Source organism: Saccopteryx leptura, chromosome 5 (genome assembly GCF_036850995.1).
Source record: "Saccopteryx leptura isolate mSacLep1 chromosome 5, mSacLep1_pri_phased_curated, whole genome shotgun sequence".
Taxonomy (NCBI): Eukaryota; Metazoa; Chordata; class Mammalia; order Chiroptera; family Emballonuridae; genus Saccopteryx; species Saccopteryx leptura.
The window spans coordinates 195,895,532-195,915,627 of NC_089507.1; the positions used below are offsets into that span (position 1 = coordinate 195,895,532).

The 20,096-nt window shown below is 42.2% G+C and overlaps 1 protein-coding gene across 2 annotated transcripts in view; it reads right to left on the reverse strand.

Annotated features, from left to right (window-relative positions):
* RAB22A (RAB22A, member RAS oncogene family) overlaps window positions 1-20,096 on the reverse strand; it is a 51,573-nt gene that overhangs the window by 17,061 nt on the left and 14,416 nt on the right. For both annotated transcript variants that reach the window (XM_066387372.1, XM_066387371.1), the window contains exon 3: window positions 6,424-6,505. In XM_066387372.1, coding sequence (XP_066243469.1) covers window positions 6,424-6,505 — 82 coding nt within the window. The remainder of the gene's footprint in view (window positions 1-6,423; window positions 6,506-20,096) is intronic.

The following is a 20,096-nucleotide window of genomic DNA, read 5'->3' on the forward strand; positions in this document are numbered from 1 at the left end:
CTTGCTTGTTGCATGTAACTTGACTGGGCAACCCCAAGGTTTTGAACCAGCAACCTCAGCATTCCAGGTCGACGCTCTATCCACTGTGCCACCACAGGTTAGGCTATAATTTTTCTTTTTCACATTTTATTTATTGATTTTAGAGAGAGGAGCGAGAGAAAGTGTGGGAGGAGCGGGAAGCATTGACTCGTAGTTGTTGCTTCTTGTATGTGCCCTGAGTGGGCAAGCTGGGGTTTCAAACCAGCCATCTCAGAACTCCAGGCTGACACTTTGTCCACTGCGCCACTACAGGCCAGGCCAGCTATAACTTCTTTTTTTTTTTTTTTTTTTGTATTTTTCTGAAGCTGGAAATGGGGAGAGACAGTCAGACAGACTCCCGCATGCGCCCGACCGGGATCCCGGCACGCCCACCAGGGGCGGACGCTCTGCCCACCAGGGGGCGATGCTCTGCCCCTCCGGGGCGTCGCTCTGCCGCGACCAGAGCTACTCTAGCACCTGGGGCAGAGGCCAAGGAGCCATCCCCAGCGCCCGGGCCATCTTTGCTCCAATGGAGCCTTGGCTGCGGGAGGGGAAGAGAGAGACAGAGAGGAAGGAGGGGGTGGGGGTGGAGAAGCAAATGGACGCTTCTCCTATGTGACCTGGCCGGGAATCGAACCCGGGTAGCCCGCACGCCAGGCCGACGCTCTACTGCTGAGCCAACTGGCCAGGGCTATACCTTCTTGAATTACTTTTTACGTGGTTGCTCTTATAACTACAATATACCCCACCCCCAGTTTTGACTTAAGAGTTTAAAATGTTCCATCGCATGTAAAATATCAGTCTAATTCTTTTTTATCCCTATGTACTACCGTTGTTAAATATTTTAAATCTACATATAATACATACTATACAACCCAATGTTATAATTTTTAAAAAAATTTATTGATTGATTTTAGAGAGAGATGAAGGGAAAGAGAAAGTCAGGTGCTGTATGTGCCCTGGCCAGGGATCAAACTGGCAACCTTTGTGCTTCAGATACTCTAACTAACTGAGCTATCTGGCCAGGACCCAATATTATAATTTTTGCATTAAATAGCCAGTAGTCTTTTAAATAAGTTTAGGAGAAAAAGATTTTTATATTTACCATTGCCAGTGGTTACTACTCTTCCTATGGGTCTGAGTTGCCACCTGGCATCATCTCCTTTATCCTGGAAAACCTTCTGGGGCTGCTGTTCTGCATCCTTTTAGCTTTTCTCTAGAACTGTCATTACTTTGACTCCATATTTGAAAGATAATTTTGGCAGGTTGACTTTTTTTGCTTTAAACACTTTCAAGCCACTGTTCCACGCATGATCTCTGGCATCACTGTTTCTGTGGGACATTAGCCATCACTCATATTGTTCCCCTGTATGTAATGTGTCCATTATATCTGGCTGCTTTTAAGATTTTTCTCTTTAATTCTGGTTTTCAGCAGTCTATCAATACACTTAGATGTGGTTTTCTTTGTACTCAGGGGTGCATTGTACTCCTTAGAATTATAACCTGATGTGTTTCACCAGATTTGGGAAATTTTCAGTCATTATTTCTTTTTATTATTATTTTTTATTTATTGATTGATTTTAGTGAGAGAGAGAGAGAGGAACATTGACCTGTTCCTGTATGTGCCCCAATGGGGATTGAACCAGCAACCTCTGTGCTTCTGGATGATGCTCTAACCATCCAAGTTATCTAGCCAGGGCTTCAGCCATTATTTCTTAAAATATCTATTTTTCCTCTCCCCTTCCTCCCCACTCCTGGGTCTCAGTTACACAAATATTAGATTGTGTGAATTTGTCCCTATGGTACCAAGATTATGTTCATTATTTTCCCACTCTTTCTCTGTTTTTTTTTTTTTTTTTTTTGTATTTTTCTAAAGTTGGAAACGGGAGGCAGTCAGACAGACTCCCGCCTGTGCCCGACTGGGATCCACCTGGCATGCGCACCAGGAGGCGATGCTCTGCCCATCTGGGGCATTGCTCTGTTGCAACCAGAGCCATTCTAGCGCCTGAGGCAGAGGCCACAGAGCTATCCTCAGCGCCCGGGCCAACTTTGCTCCAATGGAGCCTTGGCTGTGGGAGGGGAAGAGAGAGACAGAGAGGAAGGAGAGGGGGAGGGATGGAGAAGCAGATGGGCGCTTCTCCTGTGTGCCCTGGCCGGGAATTGAACCCGAGACTCCTGCATGCCAGGCCGACGCTCTACCACTAAGCCATCCGGCCAGGGCCTCTCTGCTCTTTTAATTTGTTAATTTTTGTCAACAACCCAGTGGATTTTTCATTTTCAACGTTACAGTTTTCAGTTTTAGAATTTCCATTTGATTATTAGTTTCCATTCTGGGTAAGCTTCCCCATCTGGAGAAAGTAGATAAGACTACTTTTCCTTAAATCTTTGAACTTAAACTATCTTTACCTTCTCTGAGGAGTGTGAAATTGCTGACTACTCATTGTGAGATTGGTTAGGGTAGGTCTGTCTGGGACTGCCTTTAGTCTCAGGACATAGTGTCTACTCATGAGGCCTGGTCCTTCTGAAATTTCAATGGAAGCCCAAGGTGTTTGCCAAACTCCGTCAACATGGCAGGCAATGTCTACTGGACTCTGTTTAAGTAGCTTTCTGTGATAGGCTCAAGTATCTGAAATGTTGCTGCATTTGTGGTGGTTATTTGCATATGGTCTTCAGACTACTCTATGGATCCTTGTTAGTGAAGTATGACTGATGAAAAGATGAACTTATTAAGAATGGAAAACAGGGACTCAAACCCCAAAAGGTCTACTTTTACTGTGATGAGCAGCAGCAGCCCAGTCTCTGCTGAGTCTTGTTACCCCTCTACCTGCTGCTTTCTGCTGGGTGCCTCAGGGTCTCCCCTGTGCATTTGCAATTCAGGGTCATGATAAGACTTGCAGGGAATTTATAAGCAGATTTTAGAGCTTCCTGTGGGATCCACCTTTTATGGGATGTGCCCTCTCTTTTTTCGGTTGCTGTAGCAACTTTAAATTCTGTCCTCAAATTCCACAAGCCTCAAATTCCACAAGCTAAAAAGATAGGCTTTCTGCTTGAGTCCTAGCTACCCTGTGTCATGTAGACTGGAGAGTGCCCTCTAGGGAAGAACTATAGAAGCATGGGCCTCAACCAGTGGAGTACTCTTTGAGGGTCTGACTGCATCTGGTTGCTCAGCAATGCCTTCAAATAGCTGTTGTTAATGTGTTGTCCAGAGTTTCTATACAATTGTTGTCTGTGGGAAGGTGACTCCATCACAAGCCACTCTGCCATTACTGACATTGAAACTCTTCACATGTCCTTCTGCGTAAAGAGGAAAGGTAGCAGTTTAAACAAAGAGTCAGGATGTCAGCACATCTCTGCTCCAAATCTGGCTCTAGGTTAGGGGTCATCAAACTTTTTCTGGAAAGGGCCAAGTATCAAATAGTTCAGGCTTTCTGAGTCATTTGATCTTTGTTACAACTACTCAGCTGTACTACTGACGAGTGAAGTAGCCAGAGACAACAAGCAAACAAGCAAGTGTGTGGCTGTGTGCCAAGAAACCCTGATTTACAGAAACAGGCAGCTGCTAGATTTAGTCCACAAGCCATAGTGTTGACCTTAGCTCTCGGTGACACTAAGCTACTACACTTATTCCTGATTTTAAGCATGAGAAGAACTGCTCACATGACTGTGACAATAAATGAGTCCGTGACTTCCTGGTGCTTCACCTCTGGAAAGAGTCATCAGGAGAACCATATTAGGACTCAAATATACCTTTAAGGACTGGATGCAATGTCTACTGGACTCTGCTTAAGCAGCTTTCTGTGATAGGCTCAAGCATCTGAAATGTTGCTGCATTTGTGGTGGTTATTTGCATATGGTCTTCAGACTACTCTATGGATCCTTGTTAGTGAAGTATGACTGATGAAAAGATGAATTCATTAAGGATGGAAAACAGGGACAAAAAGGTGTGACAGGCTCTGTCTTGAGGAAATAAATTTTAAATTATGAAAACAAGTTTCATTTTATCTGATATTTGAAAAAACTTAGGTTTATTATTGCAACCCGAGCTGGTTTCCTGAATGAACACTAAAACCAAGTTGAATGATAATCTCATAAAGCTATGTGCTAGTGCAATGTAGTATCTCCCATTTCATTTTGAATTTCTTGGTCCTACTTAAAAAGGGTAATTTTCACAAAAAAATTTGAGGCCTCTATCAGTTTCCTTAGGCCTCTCAAATTCTTTGATACACAAATCATAATCTTCTGAAGCACTTATATCATCATTCTGACCAGTATTTTTCTCGATTAAGAAGGTCCCTACCATCAATCACTTTTCAAGACATTTGCGGAGTTCTCCAGAATCATTTTCATTGACTTAATAAAGTCACTTTGCAATCAAATACAACTGGACCATCAAAACTATACACAGCAACAGTTGCAAAGGTCAAAATGGGGAGGATGTTTGAATGGTCAGTTCATCCAAAAGGGTTTTCATTTTATGATGACTTTAGTTTCATACTGAATCTCATTACTATAGAGTACAGAATAATAAATATGCAAATACTAGAAATTTACAATTTGAGGCATGCAATACTCACATGGCAAAAGTATGTAGAGGATCCGTCCTTTTATGTGCCAAAGCAGGGCTGGCAATCAGGTGACATAAACCCACTGGCATCAACATCGTGTGCCAGGGGCTGAGAACTCAGACATGAAGATAGTCCCTGCCCCCAAGGAGCTCACAGTCTAACAAAAGATAAACAGTGAGGAAACATGTGATGATCCCATGGATCAGGGCATCAAAGACTCTCTAGGATACAGAGAAATAGGCTGAAGAGTTTATCTGCTGATCTCCCAACCAACATTTGAGCATCAGCTCTTGGTCAGGCACTGTGCATGGCAGTGGGAACATAGCAGTGAGGACACAAAATACTGTGGTCCCAGCTCTCAAAGCTTATGGTTGGCAGGGAAAGACTGCTACTAAAGGTAAGTAGACAGATTACAACTTATGAGGGTCCTGAGAAAATTTAATAAGGGGCTCTGATGGGGAATAAACTGGGGTCCTGTTAGGTATACTGACTCAAAGCATCATGGAATCTATATCATAGCAGGATTCTTTATGTTGAGGGTGCTGCTGTATCATCAATATTTGGGAGGGGTAACTGAAACCTGGAAGTCAGTGAAAGGGCACATATATTATTGGCATGAAGAGCTAGTTACATGAGTTCTTGCCTGATAGGACAGACACCAGAGCTGTGCCTATAGATATGCTGAGGAAGGTTCTGTGGGAAGTAACACCTCTAAAAGCTGGAAAAGTGATGGTAAGGTCTTACTGTCCTAAAAACAAAGCGGAAGTGGGGGGTGGGAAACTAAGAGGATGGCTCTCAGATGAGTAATTGACACAGGGTATGATATCCAGCATTAAAACAAACACAAAAAAGCAAACAGAACAAATGTAGGACATTAAATCTGTACAAATGCGTGGTGTCTACATCCAGGACAACAGCAAGGGCTTGTTTTGTTTTCCTCCATTTGTCTGTGATGATTCTGTCAGATTTTATACCATACACAGTATCTTTGCTGTCTTAGATAAGACCGTGATGACAGACTATTTCTCCTGATTACTTCTGGTATACTTTTAAGAGCTTAAGATAGCACTGTGCATCTATCAGATGTTCTGTTTTGATGCTACTGTTTGAAAACAAAATTAAACAGCAGCTGAATAATGGGGTGGCTGCCAGACACACTTCGACAGGGAAATCAGACTTAAGGCCCAGAGGGAAAATGAGGCAGCAGGCAAGCATCTTGTTCCCCTGCCAGCCTCCCCACTCCTGTCTGATTTGGGTAGGCTTCACTCAGTCCCAGTCTGCACTGTGATGCCTCGGCCCAGTTCCACTTCTGGCTCAGGCTCTTCCTTTTTAAGCAGATAACCATCTTGGACAATTTTATCATCAGGCATTTATTAAGTACCTATTGCAAAGCACTGTGTTAGCTCATCCATTTCACTTAAATCTCAAACTTTATATGCTGTAAAGTTCTCTCTTTAGCTTTTAAAAGGCAGCTATAAATGAGATGTGCTTAACTCTCCCTTTCTACCACTAATTCTCTTATATCTCTGCTGGAGGATAAAGCCCCAAATTACACACAATGCTCTGAGCAGAGAGTTTTATCAGGCCCGTTAGTCAGCATTTACTTTAAGACACTAAAAAGTATAAAAATGCCCGCAGTGCCCATTATCACTTTCTCCATCAGTGGACTTTGTGGCTCTAATTGAAAAGAAAAAGGCTGGTCTATGCAAACGAAAATGAATGTGTCTCTGGCGTGCAGAAGAGAAGTGAATTACTGTAAAATGACAGGGACATCAACAGTTTAGTTCGAGTTTTAATTTGGGCCTCAGAAAAACACATAGTAAATTAAAGAATAACTTACTCGTTCTTGTCCAGCTGTATCCCAGATTAGGAATTTATGTAGCTCATTTTGGTACTGGACAGTCTTGGTCATAAAAGATGCCCTATAAAGAGAGACCTAGATGATCAGAACACAATTATTTAAAGCATGTTGCCAGCCCCAGTTGGAAACATCATTTAGACTTAATGCTCAAACTCCCGCTCCATACTCTATCGTAATTGTGGTCTTCTCTGGAGTATTTATGGGATGCTCAGATACTGCTGCATAGTCTGTGTCAAAATAAACCATTGGCATATCTGCCCAAGACAAAGAAGGAAGAGTTCTTTGGCTTGCGATTGCCTAAACTCCATATCAAAAGAACCAGGAGCTAATTTGGTAATCCAAACATTACCCTCCCTTGTAAAATACAGAAGTTATTTTAGAAGATGGTATCATGGAAAAAAATTCTATAATAGGAAATGAGTACTCTAGTAAAAAAATATTGGGCCATTTGGATTTGTATTCTCTAATTCCCAAACCACATGGCCCCATGAACTAGCTAAGGGCTGGTGTAATGCTAGAGTTAATGAAATTAAGATGTCAATCGAGGAGCAGGAAGATGTCTGGAGAAGTGACACCCTGATGATCACCTGTTTCAATAACAAAACAGCCCATCAGCTGACCTGATGGGCCACATCTTGGCCCTACTCAGCCTTTGATTATTATTATTTTTTAAATAATTTTATTTTTTTAATGGGGCGACATCAATAAATCAAGATACATATATTCAAAGATAACAAGTCCAGGTTATCTTGTCGTTCAATTATGTTGCATACCCATCACCCAAAGTCAGATTGTCAGCCCTGGCCGGTTGGCTCAGCGGTAGAGCGTCGGCCTAGCGTGCGGAGGACCCGGGTTCGATTCCCGGCCAGGGCACACAGGAGAAGCGCCCATTTGCTTCTCCACCCCTCCGCCGCGCTTTCCTCTCTGTCTCTCTCTTCCCCTCCCGCAGCCAAGGCTCCATTGGAGCAAAGATGGCCCGGGCGCTGGGGATGGCTCCTTGGCCTCTGCCTCAGGCGCTAGAGTGGCTCTGGTCGCAACATGGCGACGCCCAGGATGGGCAGAGCATCGCCCCCTGGTGGGCAGAGCGTCGCCCCTGGTGGGCGTGCCGGGTGGATCCCGGTCGGGCGCATGCGGGAGTCTGTCTGACTGTCTCTCCCTGTTTCCAGCTTCAGAAAAATGAAAAAAAAAAAAAAAAAAAAAAAAAAAAGAAGATTGTCCTCTGTCACCTTCTATCTAGTTTTCTTTGTGCCCCTCCCCCTCCCCCTTTCCCCCCTCCCCCTGTAACCACCACACTCTTATCAATGTCTCTTAGTTTCACTTTTATGTCCCACCTATGTATGGAATAATGCAGTTCCTGGTTTTTTCTGATTTACTTATTTCACTTCGTATCATGTTATCAAGATCCCACCATTTTGCTGTAAATGATCCGATGTCATCATTTCTTATGGCTGAGTAGTATTCCATAATGTATATGTGCCACATCTTCTTTATCCAGTCATCTATTGATGGGCTTTTTGGTTGTTTCCATGTCCTGGCCACTGTGAACAATGCTGCAATGAACATGGGGCTGCATGTGTCTTTACGTATCAATGTTTCTGAGTTTTGGGGGTATATACCCAGTAGAGGGATTGCTGGGTCATAAACTATTTTCAGTTTTTTGAGGAACCACCATACTTTCTTCCATAATGGTTGTACTACTTTACATTCCCACCAACAGTGGATGAGGGTTCCTTTTTCTCCACAGCCTCTCCAACATTTGCTATTACCTGTCTTGTTAATAATAGCTAATCTAACAGGTGTGAGGTGGTATCTCATTGCAGTTTTGATTTGCATTTCTCTAATAACTAAAGAAGATGAGCATCTTTTCATATATCTGTTGGCCATCTGTATTTCTTCCTGGGAGAAGTGTCTGTTCATGTCCTCTTCCCATTTTTTTATTGGATTGTTTGTTTGTTTGTTGTTGAGTTTTATGAGTTCTTTGTATATTTTGGATATTAGGCCCTTATCTGAGCTGTTGTTTGAAAATATTATTTCCCATTTAGTTGGCTTTCTGTTTATTTTGTTATCAGTTTCTCTTGCTGAGCAAAAACTTCTTAGTCTGATGTAGTCCCATTCATTAATTTTTGCCTTCACTTCTCTTGCCTTTGGAGTCAAATTCATAAAATGCTCTTTAAAACCCAGGTCCATGAGTTGAGTACCTATGTCTTCTTCTATGTACTTAATTGTTTCAGGTCTTATGTTTAGATCTTTGATCCATTTTGAGTTAATTTTAGTACAGGGGGACAAACTGTAGTCCAGTTTCATTCTTTTGCATGTGGCTTTCCAGTTTTCCCAGCACCATTTATTGAAGAGGCTTTCTTTTCTCCATTGTGTGTTGTTGGCCCCTTTATCAAAAATTATTTGACTATATATATGTGGTTTTATTTCTGGACTTTCTATTCTGTTCCACTGGTCTGAGTGTCTATATTTTTGCCAATACCATGCTGTTTTGATTGTCGTGGCCCTATAATATAGTTTGAAGTCAGGTATTGTAATGCCCCCAGCTTCATTCTTTTTCTTTTTCTTTTTTTTTAATTTTTAATTTATTTTTAGAGAGGAGAGAGAGAGGAGAGAGAGAGACAGAGAGAGAGAAGGGGGGAGGAGCTGGAAGCATCAACTCCCATATGTGCCTTGACCAGGCAAGCCCAGGGTTTCAAACTGGCGACCTCAGAATTTCCAGGTCGACACTTTATCCACTGCGCCACCACAGGTCAGGCCATTCTCTTTCTTTAGGATTGCTTTGGCTATTTGGGTTTTTTTATAGTTCCATATAAATCTGATGATTTTTTGCTCTATTTCTTTAAAAAATGTCATTGGAATTTTGATGGGAATTGCATTAAATTTGTATATTGCTTTGGGTAATATGGCCATCTTGATTATACTTATTCTTCCTAACCAAGAACAAGGTATATTCTTCCATCTCATTATATCTTTTTCGATTTCCCTTAACAATGGTTTATAGTTTTCATTATATAAGTCCTTTACATTCTTTGTTATGTTTATTCTTAAGGAATGATGGTGTTTAGATGATATCACTCATTCTGTGGGACTACTCTGCCCAGGGGCCATTTAAGTAGGGGTTCTTATTATTTAAGGAGTCTCATATTTTTTAGAGAATCTCTGAGGAGCCATGGTGGACCAGAGCACATTCCTGGACACCCCAGACAGCTCCCTCCTGTGAGCCCTTTGTTTTCCAGGCTCCTCAATGCTCTGAAGACCCCAGAGATGATTATGTCTCCTTTTCTACTGGACAATTAGCCTCTGGGGCCAAGGGCCCTGCTGTCCTTGGAGCCATACCCTAAATATCCTACTCAGGACAATGAACTCAATGGCTAGGCATTTTCAAACATGCTGGATGTCTGAAACACTTCTTAGATTCATGTAGTAGCTATATAAACTTCAAGGCCGTGAGAGCTAAAATCTACAGAATGACTCAAAGAATCACTGAACTTAGCTAAGTATAAGAATCCTTCGTTTTAAAAACTTAAATTCTGCTACAATTGAATTCCTGACAATATTTTAGCAAGCACCCTCCAAAACAGTGACTGGGATGAGGAAGGGAAAGTGAGTCAGAAAGCAAGGTCACATTTTTGGATAGGTGCTATTTACTAGATATTTATTTTCTGGAAATTTACACCTTGGTATCCTTCGTAAAGTTACTTTATGCATAGAAGGTGCTCAATAAATGGTTATTGTTTTGAGAACTTTCAACAACTCACTGTGATTAAATCAGGACACGTGCAGCATGATATCTTACTCAGGAGAGATCTAAGCATTCAAACGGCTTTGTTTATTATAAGGCTTAAATGATATGATATATGTGAAAGTGCTCTGTATATTGTAAAGCACTGTACCTTCACAGATTTTTAATTATTATTATTATTAAAGGCAGCTCCGGGAAACATTTTAGTTTAGACTTTACAATTAGTCCTAAAAGCTTGCAACTCAACTCTCTATCAATTATGGCTGTGGTGTTCCATTTAAGAGTGACAATGGGCATCCAATGGAGACCTATTAGCAGAGCCTATGCATCCAACGCATCCAACTAATGCATCCGCTACCCACTAGGCATCTACTACCCACTACAGCTGCTCAAAGGAAAAGAGAAGAAAAACACCTGGAGTAGACAAAAGCCTGAGAAAGGTATACTTAACAATTAAAAGGAAATGTTTCATTATAGGATCAGAATTCACTAAAGTTCAACCTACCCGCCAACCATTCATTTCCCCTTCACTGAAAGCAGATTTATCCGAAAAGGGAAAGAATGGTGGCTGTCACACAATGAAAGTACCTGAAGGGATTAAACCCAACTAACACAACTTCCTGCCTCTGACCCAAGGCCACCTTCCAGCTCTCCTCTATAGTCACTCTCAACACCCTCTTTCTATCTATACCAAGGTTTTCCTAAGTCCAAAGTTCTCTACTTGGGTCTTCTTGGTTCTATGTCTGTTGGCTTCTTGTCCTTTGATGGCTAGCATCATTTGCCCACATGACCAGTTCTTTAGAAATCTTGTCTTTTTGTCTCAACTGCCCAGAAAAGCCCCAAGCAGCCTCTCTATCAGCTTCTCCCACCCAGTGCAGAGTGGCTGTCTTGCTGGAGGAAAGTCACAAAGCATTGTGGACCAGTGTGAGACTAGCCGGTATCAGCTGACCGCCTAGGCCTGTCATTCTGCACAGCAATCATTCCACATCTTCAGGCTGCTTTCCAGCTCCCACAACTTCCTGCTACCCTCCTTCTCAGGGAAACAGCTCATTTCAGGCTTCACAGAGAAAACAGAGCTTAGAAACTCTAAGTCCTCCAACATGTCCCCCAGTCAACCCTCCCAACTTGAGAAGAAACAAATTTCCATTGGCACTGGCTGTGATTCTGCTTTTTGGACTTCGGCTGAGTCAGACATGTCTATTTTTTAATTTACTCATCACCGTTCCCTTGGACCATAATCCCTGTACATCCTGCCTGGGTCACTGCAGTCATAAATTAGTCGCCTCCTCTCAGTTGCAAATCCTTCTAATTGTTCCTGTTTCTGCTTCATACTGACTGTCCCTTTCCTTAATGCTCTTGTGTGGTGAGATGTTCCTTATTCTTTAGGCCTTATGGCAACTGCCAAAGATCACAGAAAGCTGTGCGATCAACTCAAACCAGGCAGCTGCCCACCCCAACTTCACTCTGCAACACACACATCATTCCATTTTATCTTCAGGGCACCTCCTACAATGTCTGTACACTGTTCATCTTAAGGGTTATTTTTTTCTTTTTTACATTGATTTGTTCAAGGTCTCACTCACCCAGGAGAAACGTAAACTCCATGAGAGCAGGGACCTTGCTGTACTTCTTCTTTTAAATTGATTTTAGAGAGGGGGGAAGAGAGAGAAACATCAGTTTGTTGTTCCACTTAGTTTATTCATTGGTTGATTCTTTTGTGTGCAAACCTGCAACCCTGCCATGACAGGACGATGCTCTAACCAACTGAGCTACCCAGCCAGGGCACCACTGCTGTACTTCTTCCTTGTCTCCCTCCTTGGTGCTATCTTAGAGTTCTGACAGAGTATTTGCAGTGTGCTATCTTTACTCCCACATCTCCAGGGGGTCCTGGCCACGCCATTCCCAAAGCAAGAAGGGCTATGGAGTACAGGCCCATCTGAGATCAGGGGTGATTCTGGCTCTCTAATTGTGACAGGCTGTGTGGCTTCTAGCCCAGGGCTGAGTATGTTAAGGGAAGTCCTTTCTGCCCACTGAGCCACCAACTCTAACCCCCATGGTAGGCAGCAGGCAAAATCCAAGAGGAGCAGGGAAGAATCACCAGTTCCCCCAGCACTTAGATTCCTGGGTGACTTGGGATCTCTTTGCTGGTAGCTCATGTGTTGAATCAGGTCCCACCTCCGGGTCCCAGCTCAGGTGGCTATTGTGAGATGACCATACCTCCCTCACTTTTCCTTCCGAGCCCCACCAATGCCCCCTTATAGTAACAGGTAGCTCTGTTGATTTTTAAGAATAGGGACTCTTGGCCTATCACATCTATAAGAACCATTTCATTCTCTTAGCATTTAGATTCGGTTTGTCTAACACCCAGATGCAGGGTCCCATATGAGATGGGGTGTTGCCTGGTTGTCTCTTCCATCTGGTCCCTAAGAAACTCTAGGTTGGCCCTAGGGCAAAATGTTCCACTTGAATTAACTCTTTCCCATAGCTTCATGTTTTTATCTACTGAAGACAACAGTATTCTAAATCTGACTTTAATTTAACTGTACAATCTAAACCCTCATCACCACCTCACACTTAACATGGGAAAAACAGAGCTTACTTATTTCCTCCCCACTCTCAGAAGAGTCCCAAATTCCAAGTTCTCAACAAGAACATGATGTCTACTTTCCACAGAACTGGAATTGGTCTGCAAAGGTCTGTGTCCTTTGTTCCTTGCATCCAATTTTGTAGAACTGTCTGGTTCTTCATTTTATATTTAATCTACACTTGAACCTCAACACCTGATACAAATTCATAAATTGGACCCTAATCTCTGAGAAGGATGACTACAATTTTTCCATCCCACTGTCACTTGAACTCTAGGATCACTCGTTTACCATTCAAGTTAAATGATGTGTAGGGTATGATAACTTCAGTATCTTGCTTTTTGAAAAACTGGCAATGGCTTCCTGCCATCTAAATGATACATTTTTATTTTCCAGCCTGCCATTTACTTGTCTGATAACCTTATTTTTCACTACTAAACCATCTCTCTTCACTCTGCCTAGGCAGATCTTATTACCTGTTTAATCTAAAACCCCTACTAGCATTATTTCCTAAAGCTAGAATGCCTTTCATAGACTTCTTCATTTTTCATGACATTCTAAAAATATGACTTTCATGCACACCAAGTAGTCATGATCTTTGGTCAGAGTACGTGTTTCCAATGAAAATACTTGCCACAAGGTGTTTTAAAATTTCTTTAACTGCAGTGGACTTGTTTGGCTCTCTCACAACACAGGTGTGCTCTGCACTCACATTCTAGTACACCTCTCTTGACTGCAAACCCTTTTCTTGGAATGTCACATGGGATGACGTCATCCCCAAAATGACATATAGTGCCTTTTAAGGATGAACAACTCAGTACATTTAAATACTAACAAAGAACCATAACTTCTAAAACAACTCTAATCTCATGCAAACAATGCCGGGATCTATCTCCAGGTTATAAACACTGACTGAAATACCATTGAACTCACCAAGATGGAGACATAAAAAGACCAAAGTTCATGCAATCTAGTTCGTCTAATGGACACACCAAAGGGTCTTCAGGAGAGTTTAGGATGGTGCAAGGAATTTGTCACTCTACTATAAGGGTACATCTAGCCTGACATACAGCTGGTGGTACAGTGGAGCTGAGACGGCGACCTGGGCCGCAGAGGACACAGGTTCGAAACCCAGAGGTCACCGGCTTAAGCATCGGCTCATCTGGCTTGAGCGCAGGCTCACCAGCTTTAGCATGGGGTTGCTGGCTTGAGTGTGGGATCATCAATATGAGCCCATGGTCACTGGCTTGAAACCCAAAGTCGCTCGCTGGCTTGAGCAAGGAGTCACTGTTTCAGCTGGAGCCCCCTGATCAAGGCAATTATGAGAAGCAATCAATGCACAATTAAAGTGCTGTAATAACAGGTTGATGCTTCTCATCTCTCTTCCTTTCTGTCTCTCTCGCAAAAGAAAAAAAAGGGGAGACACATCTGTCTTATGTTACGGGGCTTCACAAAGCCAGAATCTTATGAGTATCTGTAAAATCAGTTACTTGTATGGGTTCTACAGTCATGCATATCTTTAACCCTTCCTTTAAAACTTACCATCTCTTTCCTGACCTGTGGTGGCGCAGTGGATAAAGCATTGACCTGGAATGCTGAGGTTGCCAGTTCAAAATCCTGGGCTTGCCTGGTCAAGGCACATATGGGAGTTGATGCTTCCTGCTCCCACCACCCCTTCTCTCTCTATCTCACTAACTGTTCTTTCTAAAATGAATAAATAAAATCTAAAAAAACCCCACACAAAACCTACTATCTCTTAAAATCTACAGGTTAAGGTATTACTCTACATAGTGCTTCCTTGGAAGCAGTCACTATCCACCTAAACCAGAGAAGTGCACAACAGACAATTTGCACCACAGGTCCATGGTCATCCCAAGCAAATCCTTTAGTACGTTCTAAATTTTTGTGACCCTAAAACTTGTGGGAAAATATTTATTTATTTATTTATAATTATAATTTTATTTTTTTAATGGGGCGACATCAATAAATCAGGTTACATATATTCAAAGATCAACAAGTCCAGGTTATCTTGTCTTTCAATTATGTTGCATACCCATCACCCAAAGTCAGATTGTCCTCTGTCACCTTCTATCTAGTTTTCTTTGTGCCCCTCCCCCTCCCCCTTTCCCTCTCCCTTTCCCCCCTCCCCCCGTAACCACCACACTCTTATCAATGTCTCTTAGTTTCACTTTTATGGTGGGAAAATATTTAAAATCATAGAAACACTTCTTTAAATAAAAAGATAAAGTTTAATAAAGAGTTTAGCCTTTTCTTTCCTAAGTTTGTCAAGAATAACATAAAATACAACCATTCACATCATAAATAATAAAGTCAACAGTACTAATGATAAAACTAGCTGCCTCGACTAAGTGTCCACTACCATCAGACATTCTTCTCTTTCACACATGACCTCATTTAGTCCTCCTTACTGGGAGCCTCTGGTTGGGTTTGGTTGTTTATTAAACAATCACCATTTTTTACTGGGTGGTCTACTCCCTCAAACACATGGCCTTCTACCTAATGACAGGAACACCAGGCAAGATGAGTACAACCCAACCCCTGCCTTCAGGAGGCTCACAGTGGAAGGAATGGTCAAGTGAACAGAATTACAAGGCAAATTTTAATGAAGCATCAAAGGATGGACAGAGTTGTGGGAGCACAGAGGTAAAGCCAAATCTAAGTACCCAGGAAAGTGGTGATGCCAGGTGCAGGAAGCTGAATAATGGCGTTCCCTTCCTAGATACTCATATCCCAACCCAAGACCCTATGACTACACTACTTTCCATGGCAAAAGGGAGCTTGCAGATATTATTAGGCTAAGAATCTTGCAATGGGTAAGAAGCCTGGATTATCCAAGTGAGTCCAATGTAATCACAAGGGTCCTTATCAGGGGGACCAGAATCAGTCGGAGCCCAGGAGAAGGTAATGTAAGATGGAAGTAGAGACTGCATGCTGTGCCCTGAAGATGGATGAAAGGACCACAAGCCAAGGCAGCCACTAGAAACTGAAAAAGGCAAGGAAACAAATTCTCCACTCTGAGCCTCTGGGAGGAACCAGCTCTGTCAACACCTTGACTTTAAGCCAGTGAAACTGATTTCAGACTTCTGACTTCCACAATTATAAAATAATAAATCTGTCTTCTTGTAAGCCACTAAATTTGCTGTAATTTATTACAGCAGCAATAAGAAACTAATACACTAGGGAGGACTTCAGAGAAGAGCTAAACCAGAAGTTAAGGAGGGAGCAGATGGGGACAGGACCGTGTGTGTGCATTAGGTGACCACAGAGAAGGCTCCAGGCAAACCAGAGACAGAGCATGAAGGGCAACAAGTCACTGCACTTCAAAACCAGTGAGTGCCTACTCTCTGTGAGGCCCTGTTTCCTCAAGTCAGCATCTCTGCAAAGGCCAGGGCTGAACTGTCACCATGTCTGCTGGATCTATGTTCCATCTGAATTACTTACTACTGCATATTATAAAAAAAAACTCCTTTTTTAAAACTTAGCCTTGTCTAAGCAATAACACTGGTAAAATGAAAAAACCCACAGGTTTCATAGGCTAGTTTTATTTTTCCTAGTAGACAATAAAACACTTATTTATTAGAATATGAATTTAAAATGTTCATCTGTGCACCATCTAAAATCATCTATCTCACAGGTAGTGATTTAAAAAGAGAGCCAAGGCTCTGATCGAGTTGACTCAATGGACAGAGCGTCAGCCCAGCATGTGGATGTCCTGGGTTCAATTCTTGGTCAAGGCACATAGGAAGAGTGACCATCTGCTTCTCTTCCACTCCCTCTCCCCTTCTCTCTTTCTCTCTCACAGTAAAGGACTTAATTGGTTCAAGCGTTGGCTGTGCTCGCTGAGGATAGCTTAGCTGATTCAAGCATCAGCTCCAGACAGGGATGGCTGGGTGGATCCCGGTCGGGGTCCATGCGGGAATCCATCTCACTATCTCCCTTCCTCTCAATTAAAAAAAATAAATAAATAAAAATAAATAAATAAAATAAAAAGACAGCTAAAAGTGAAGGGGAGCCGGTGAGAGGGAAGGAAAGGTTGATGTTATCACACCTGTTTCAGAGGTAAATTTTGGAAGCAGGGAACAGACCTGTGGGGCCCCTCTGCTAGATCCTAGGCCCTTAGCAACCGTTTCATGAATGAGATGGATCTCTACTTTTAAGAACATTATGGGGTGAATGTGGAAACAGATAGGTAGACAAAAACTGGGGAATATTAAGGACTGTGTGAGCACAGAGAAGATGGCAGGAACTGGACAGAAAAGGAAAAGAGGAAAGACAGAAAGTGGAGAGGGCCTGAAAGAATTCTGGGGAGAGATGGGGTAGGCTTGATGAACAAGAAACACTTTGAGGTTGATTGACGTTCACAAGCCATGGGGTATCAACTGGTGTGAGGGGAGGAAGAGTTCTGAAAGCCTGAGGCAGGCTTCTGCCAGTGCAGGCAACTGTGTCTATGATAAGTTATTTAGTCTTTTCCAAATTATAAATTGTATTCATTATTTTTTTGAATACGCAATACATTTATATGCTTCATTACCCAAAATGTACAAAATGGGTATATACTGAAACGTCTCCCTTCTGCCTGCCCCTTCCTCTCAGCTTTTCAATTCCTTCCCCTGGAAACTGGTGTTTTGCTTCTTAGGTCTCCTTTCAGAAATACTTCAGATTGATACAAGCACATGTATATAAAGTTTCCTCTGCATCCTCCTTTATCTATTTTTAATACAGATGGTAGCCTTTATTACATATCTTTAGGTTTTTTACTCTATACTATCTAATATAATATATAAAGACAATCCAATATAAATAAAGTTTTCTCAAGCTGTTTTCCCCTTTATCACACTGAATCACTACACTACAATTTATATAATCAGACCCCTACTAATCAACAATGCTACAATTATTAATTTGTACAATTATTAACCTCATGATTTGGAACTTCTGTGAGTTTCTCTGTAGGATAAAGTCTAGAAGTGGAGCCGCTGAGCCACAGGGTATGAGACAACAGCATACTAGCTGAGAGGGCAAACTGTTAAGCTGGACTGCTTGACTTTGCTTATTAGTTTTGCCATCAATTGCATATCATAAGTCAATTAACCTCTCTCTTTGCCTCAGTTCCCTCATTTGAAAACCAGGAATAGCTTCAGTACTTATGACACAGGGCTATAAAAACATTATACATATTTATTGAAGTAGAATTAAAGTACAATAAAGAGCACAGTGTAGGTTTTCAGTTTAGTAAGTTTTGACATTTCATATTGTTTACTGCCCAAGGCAAGATAATGTTTCCATAACCCCAGATGTCCCCTGTGCCCATTTCCAGTAATTCTGTACCTACCCCAGGTGACCCTTCATGACTTCTACTTCATGGACCAGTTTTGATTGTTTTTAGATTTCATATAAGTGGAATCACAAAATACATACTCAATTGTGTTTGGCTTCTTCCAGTGAACAATGTTTTTGAAATTCAATACAAGGGTAGGCAAAAGTAGGTTTAGAGTAGTTTGTATGAAAAATAATACAATAGACTGTTTCACATACAACTGTGAATCTACTTTTGCCTACTCCAGTATTAGGTAGTTAACTCTCTTTTATTGCTGTGTGGTGTTCCATTGTATCACTATAACACTTTGTTTATTCCTTTTTTCTTAAGATTTATTTAGTCATTTTAGACAAGAGAGAAAGAGAAGGGGGGGGGGGGGAGAAGCAGGAGCATCAACTCCCATATGTGCCTTTACCAAGGCAAGCCAGGGTTTTGAAGTGGCAACCTCAGCATTCCATGTCGATGCTTTATCCACTGTGCCACCGCACACAGGTCAGGCCCATTTTGTCTATCCTTATGTTGAAGGAAATTGGGTGGCTTTAAGTTTTTAGTTATAAGGCTGTAATAAACATTTTTTCACAAGTTTTTCTGCAAACATGTTTTTTCATTTCTCCTGGGCAAATACATAAGGGTGGAATTGATGGGTCATAGGGCAGATATATGTTTAATTTAATATGTAGAGTGCTCCAAAAAGTTCCACCATGTTATACTCCCATTAGAAATGTATAAAGTTGTAACTGCTCCACATTCTCATTAATGTTTTCATTATTATTTACTTTTAGCCAGGTCCTAAGAACAAGGCATAGATGTCCACTCTTTTTTTTTAAATTTTTTATTTATTCATTTTAGAGAGGAGAGGGAGAGACAGAGATAGAGAAGGGGGGAGGAGCTGGAAGCATCAACTCCCATATGTGCCTTGACCAGGCAAGCCCAGGGTTTCGAACTGGCGACCTCAGCATTTCCAGGTCGACGCTTTATCCACTGCGCCACCACAGGTCAGGCCTAGATGTCCACTCTTAACACTTCTATTCCACACTGCACTGGAGGGTCTAGCCCAGGTGCCCCCAAACTACGGCCCGCAGGCTGCATGCGGCCCCCTGAGGCCATTAATCCAGCAGCCTCACCGCACTTGCGGAAGGGGCACCTCTTTCATTGGTGGTCAGTGAGAGGAGCACTGTATGTGGCGGCCCTCCAACAGTCTGAGGGACAGTGAACTGGCCCCCTGTGTAAAAAGTTTGGGGACCCCTGGTAGCCTATACAATAAGGCAATAATAAAAAATAAAGGACAAAGATTGCATAAATAGGTTTGAGGTAAAGGCAGCAGAGGTGTTAAGAGAACTGCTGGGGTAAACACAGATCTAAACTAAGGAAGATAATTTAGATTTTGTCTCACAAGCAATGAATCAGTGGTAGTAGGGTTTGGATTTGTGTGTCTGGAGGAAAACATGTAGAGCAGAATTTGGAGAATTTTTTCTGTGAAAAGGCCACATGTCCACATTTTTGGTTCTACAAGCCATGGCCTCTGTCATCTTCGATGCTGCAGCAAAGAAGCAGCCATACACAATGTGTAAATAAACTGGCAGGACTAGCTTGATCGGTAGTGGTGCAGTGGATACAATGTTGACCTGGGTCACTGAGGTCCCAGGTTTGAAACCAGAGGTTACCAGCTTGAGCGCAGGGTTGCCAGATTGAGTGTGGGATCATCAGCATGATTTCATGGTCACTGGCTTGGCTAGCCCCAGCTTCCTCATCAATGAGAAGCAATTGATGAACAACTAAAGTGCTGCAACTACGAGTTGGTGCTTCTCATCTCTCTCCCTTCCTGTCTTTCTATCTCAAAAAAATAAAAAATAAAAATAGCCCTGGCCAGTTGGCTCAGTGGTAGAGCGTCGGCCTAGCGTGCGGAGGACCCGGGTTCGATTCCTGGCCAGGGCACACAGGAGAAGCGCCCATTTGCTTCTCCACCCCTCCGACGCGCCTTCCTCTC